Source organism: Lipotes vexillifer, unplaced genomic scaffold (assembly GCF_000442215.2).
Source record: "Lipotes vexillifer unplaced genomic scaffold, Lipotes_vexillifer_v1.1 scaffold359, whole genome shotgun sequence".
NCBI classification, from domain to species: domain Eukaryota; kingdom Metazoa; phylum Chordata; class Mammalia; order Artiodactyla; family Lipotidae; genus Lipotes; species Lipotes vexillifer.
In genome coordinates, this window is record NW_006778638.1 from 591,457 (window position 1) to 596,576 (window position 5,120).

Genomic DNA, 5,120 nt, shown 5'->3' on the forward strand with positions numbered 1-5,120 from the left:
AGAGTGTCTGCGTGGTACAGGCAGCGCTCAGAGCAGAACCGAGGCCACACAAGAGAAGGGTGAGTGGGAGCTAGCCTTTGAAACCCACAATCAGAAAAATGCCGCAGTCTCCATCCATCCCCTTCCTAGGGACCCAGATGTCACTGCTCAAGTTCGAAGTCCTAACTTCGCTTTGCCTTCATTTCTTAATCAGAGGAGGGAGGAAGAGTTCAGTGGTCAGGCAAAGAAAAGGAAGGCTCTATTTCATCCACAGAGTGGCTTTTCTCCTACTTCTCGCTATCCACCCTCAGGATCAAGGCAAACTCCTTCGGAGCTAGGAGACCCCTTAATTGGCAGAAGGACTACTGTTAAAGCAATGGGAAGGCACTCCTTTCCCCGGGGGCCAAGATTACTGCCTCTGTTCTGGCAGGGGTTTGTTCTAACCTCAAGCATGTGTCTGCTTCCTCACTACACAGAGAAGGAGTCAAATGCAACTAAAGGGTTAAACAAATGCCTTGGAAACCAGACAAGGAAAGACTCCTGGAGCCATGCAGGTGCGGAATTACAGCCTGCAATCGCTCACCAGGCCTCAGATTCCCGGGCTCAAGAATTAGCAAGGTTTGGCTTTTCTTGTTTTGCCATTAAAAAAAAAAAAAAGAAAAGAAAAAAGAAAGAAATTTAATATTCTGTTCTCCCTGCATAGAACTGAGCACACAGTAGATGTCCTCAGTAAATATTTGTTGAACAGTCAACACGGTTTTATGATTTCATCAGAGTTCTCTCCCACCCTGCAACTACCAGTCTGATTTGAGGTTTCTGGTCCATAGATGGCCAGTTTAGGGCCAGATCATCTGACATAACAGCTAGAGGACTATGTCCCCTCATGGGAGTCACACCAAAGCTCTGCACCATAATGAAGTCACCTTATTCAAAATCACAAATACCAAGAACAATGAGATTATTAAACATAAGAAAACTGACGACCAGGCAAAATGAAAATGAGAGACAATTTATCTCATCTTAGCCAATAGAGGGAAAGGCTAAAGTATGTAAGACATATACTGGAGAAGAATTCGTTCTTTTTTATTTAGTCACAACATATCAGTACAACAGAGGTCAAACCCAGTTCAGTGGAGGTTGTTTAAACTATACCTGCTAAAGGAATAAACCTGTAAAATGATGCTTCAATAGCCCAAATCAAATTAAACCAAATAGAAGGCAGCAAAGCCCTTTTAAGTATCTCAATAACCACATTTCCATGCACCAAAAAGGAAAACACAACATAAAAATTTCCAGTGAAAAGAAAATATGGCAGCTCCAGGAAGAATTAGGTTATGCATTTAACAGGTTCCACTGGACTATTCCATTGACCACTTGCACACCATGATCACTTATCCATGTTGACATCTGTGAACTTGAGATCTGTGAAATTAAAAATGCATTGCATTGCTTGGGGCTGGTAAATGCAGACATATTCTACGCAAATCATCTTCTGTCTCTTCCCTGCCAACTCCAAATGGGGACCTCTCCTAACCAAGCCAGACCTGTGAGTCCTGGTAGACGACAGCAATTGGTCATTCAGATTCAGGGGCCCTGATGGTTTGTACATTCACCCTACTGCTGTAGGAAGCAGAGAATTAGCTAGTCTTCTTTCTTGGATAAAGCTGATCATCTGATTTGTCAACGCTTTATTCAGAAATATAAAATTCGATATAGCCCCCCCCAAAAAAGAATATCATTTATACAACACCTTAACTGTCAAAATATTAACAAATAGCATCATGCTAACATTGAGCATAGTGGTTTGTAAAATTAATTCTAAAAAGAGACTGTATACAAGGAGAAAAACCGACCAAAAACACTAAATGTTAAAATTCCCAAAACTTTGAGGCAAAATGGAATTATTCTTAGACAGATAGGTTTACAAAGTAAATTAGGCACAGTCCAAACCTATCACCAATTTGTTGGTTTATATTCACTATTTCAATTTAATGTCTGGAACAAAATTTAACAACTAGTTTTTAAAAACTGCTAATACATGACATGATAAAAAAAAACATTAAAAAAGAAAAAGTGAACCAACAAACCTTTCTTCTTTCAACAAAATTTATCTGAAAGTGTACCTTCTTCCTTTTTATTTTACTGATGACTTTAAGGTGATGTTGGCAACAGCCCAGCTCAGCTGGGATTTTAAGCTTTCCCTTCCCTCATTCTACAGCATCAGTTCTTTAAAAAGCTCCAATCTCCGTCCCCCAAGGTCTATAGGGTTTGCCAAGGTTTGCTGCCTGCGTGGGTGCCGAAGGGCTCAGTGCATTGGGAGAGAGTAAGTGGAAGGAGCCAAAAGAGAAGGGGAAGGCCGACAGGGAGGCCACCGAGGAGAGCAGAGGCGGCGAGAGTTTGGAGGCGGAGGTGACCACGGGGAGCACCGGTCCAAGGCTGCCGCTAGGGGGGGCCCGCAAAGCCGACGCCTCCGGATGTGCTGTGGCCAACCTGCCCTGGTGGTGGGGTTCCGTGGGCGAGGCCGTGGTGCCAGTGTTCCCGTGGCCATTCTGGGGCAGCAACAGGGGGTGCGCGACGTGCGGGTGATGTCCGAAAGCACTCCCCCAGGGAATGTGTCCAAGGCCTGCGTGAGCGCCGCTTGCCGCTTCCCGCTGGGAGGCATAGTTGTTCAGATGTGAGACCAGTCGAACTCGAAGCGGGTCCGTGGCATCTAGTCCTTCAATGATGCTCAGGTAACGGGCGACTTCTGCCAGGCATTCCCGAAACCCCAAACTCCGATAGTCCATAGCAAGGGCGTGCGCGTCAAAATAGCCTGGGGAAACGAACAAAAGAAAAACCTCAGAGCTTTGCTCATTTCCCGCATTTCTTCAATCCCAAAGGCAGCCCTTCCTGGCAAATATCTACATCCTTTTTTTAAAAAAAAAAACGGCATTCACGGGCTCTTCTGAAAGTCCAAATATTTGGGAGCCGACCAAAATCTTTGCATTAATCAACATGAGAAGTATGTCTTTGCTAATGCAAGTTCAAAGCCCAGTTAGAGACTGCCAAGCAGAAATTGGAATTATACCCTACCGGCAGATGAAACTATGTTCATTCCTTTCATGTTTTCCCTCAACAACAACAAAAAATACATCAAGGACAGAAAAACCACAGAGTAGTGAAATTCATTAGACACACAGATGTAAGTTATCATCATGGAGCTTTTAGGCACTTGGTCCAGAGTAAAGCATTTTTCCGGCTGGAGACAGACACACAGACCTCCTCTGTCTCCCACCTTCCTTTGGGTTTTCTCTACTTAACCACAACAGGTTTATTTCCTCAACAGTCATGTGGCAGCTTATTCTTTAAGAATCTTGTATATGAAATTAAGAGCATATACTTAAAAAAAATCTTTTTCTCAAAAAGGTTAACAAACAAATGTGGTTTGAGCTACCTGATCAGAGCTGTCACAGCTTTAGGGCACCTCACCCATAATAGGTATTTTCCAAAAGAAGGTGCATACGCTTAATTTGCAGAGGGCTGGGGTGATGAATTCACTGGAGAAAAACCTATGCGCACGTGAAAATGCACTGACAGGCAACCCCACACACCACACACCGTTCTCTCCCCACCCGCAAAGCACACGGTAAAAATAAGACAGCAACTGCACCAGTCCTGGCCATCGGAGGCTGTTCACTCTTCCCCCACCGGACTAGAGATGTACCTTTCCCTCCTGCAGTGTGCAGCATTTTCAGGTGATCCACCGTCATCTGCAGGATCTCGGCTTTTTCTAGCTTGGCAGATCCCTAGAGAAGAGAACAACAACAACAACAAAAACTGATTTGGCACCAAGTGCTTTTGGGGAACAACTTAAAATATATATGCACATATATGCTCTGTAAATCATAAAAGTACAGACAACAGCAAAATAAATTATCTTCCAAAATATGTTGGACTCTGTATGAATTCATTTCCTCCGCACAAACAACGCAGTTATTTTCCAAGGCACGGGTAAGGTTTAGATTAATGAGGGGAAGAATTCTGAAGGCGTGGATAGCTACACGGAGAGCTCTATCTACTTTCACCATTACCTGCTTCTCAAAAGCACTGGGTACCAGCCTCCTCAGCTCAGACAAACTGTTATTGATCCGATCTCGTCGGCGCTTCTCAATGATCTGTAGAAAGCAGGCAAAACAAAGGGGGACATTTCCATTCCGACTGTAAATTCCAAAGTGAAGAAAGGTGGGTTTCCCCGTTAATTAATAAAACAAAACAACCCCCGCCCCCCCCCCAAAAAAAGGGTGCACTGTAAAGAGACTCACGCCTCTCCGTCTTTTCCTGGCCAAGATCTGTGAAGATGTAGTTGGGGACATGGAACCTAGAGCCGAACTCAAGTTCCTAAATGGGGGGTGGGGGGGACAGGAATCGCCGTTAAGCGAGAGGAGGTGATCTGAGGGATCGCCCCCACGCCCTCCCCGTACTCAGATTTCTTTTTTGGCAACTTGGTCTTCAAGAGCCTCCGGGGTCTTCACCCGGGGCGGAGGCCTGCCGGAGATGCGCGGAGGTCAGTGCAGGGCGCCGGCGTGCCCCGGGCCCTTGGGCGCTGTCACCGAGGCCAGCCGGCGCTCGCCTCCCGCTCCCATTCCCGCTCCACCGCCGCCAACTCACCCATTCTCATCCGCACTCTCCTTTTCCACCTCGATGGTCTCGTCCAGCTCGCTATCGGAGGAGCTGTACTCGGGGTGGGCTCGCTTCATGCTGGCTACGCGGGGGATCCGGGGGAGGGTCGGCGCGGCGGGCAGGGAGGAGTTAACTGCAGCGGCGCCTCTCCGCGCTCGGCTGCTCGCGCTCCGCACACACTGGTCCGGCTCACTCTCTGCCTCCGGTTAAAACTCAACCATCCCTTTCCCACGCTGCGCCCCTTCCCAGCGCCCTGGGGAGGGCGGAGGAGTAGAGGGGGCGGGCAAGGGGGCGGAGGGGCGGGGCGTCGGCTCCCGGGCAACAGCCTTCCCTTGGCCAATCCGGCTTCTCGCTCCACTGATTGGCAGCCGCTCAGGGGCGGGGTGGGGGCGAGGCCAAGGGCGAGGGCGAACCCCGCGCCCGCCCTCGGCGCCCGCCCCTGCCCGGCGGCGGTGTGTCGGCTCCGCAGGGGCTCTGTCGGG

At 48.0% G+C, this 5,120-nt stretch overlaps 1 protein-coding gene across 3 annotated transcripts; it reads right to left on the reverse strand.

Annotated features, from left to right (window-relative positions):
• Positions 1-1,051: 1,051 nt before the first annotated feature.
• On the reverse strand, positions 1,052-4,917 carry HEY1 (hes related family bHLH transcription factor with YRPW motif 1). 3 transcript variants are annotated; one of them, XM_007451730.1, is made up of 5 exons: positions 4,627-4,917; positions 4,281-4,356; positions 4,050-4,133; positions 3,683-3,764; positions 1,052-2,791 (listed from the first exon to the last, which is right to left on the reverse strand). In XM_007451730.1, exons 1-5 carry the CDS (start codon positions 4,713-4,715, stop codon positions 2,208-2,210), a joined length of 915 nt encoding a protein of 304 aa, XP_007451792.1. In that variant the 5' UTR covers positions 4,716-4,917; the 3' UTR covers positions 1,052-2,207. The 3 variants fall into 3 exon arrangements, with proteins under 3 accessions (XP_007451792.1, XP_007451791.1, XP_007451793.1); XM_007451729.1 differs by having other exon boundaries at positions 4,038-4,133; XM_007451731.1 differs by lacking the exons at positions 3,683-3,764; positions 4,050-4,133; positions 4,281-4,356; positions 4,627-4,917 and adding an exon at positions 3,254-3,308.
• Between the last annotated feature and the right edge of the window lie 203 nt (positions 4,918-5,120).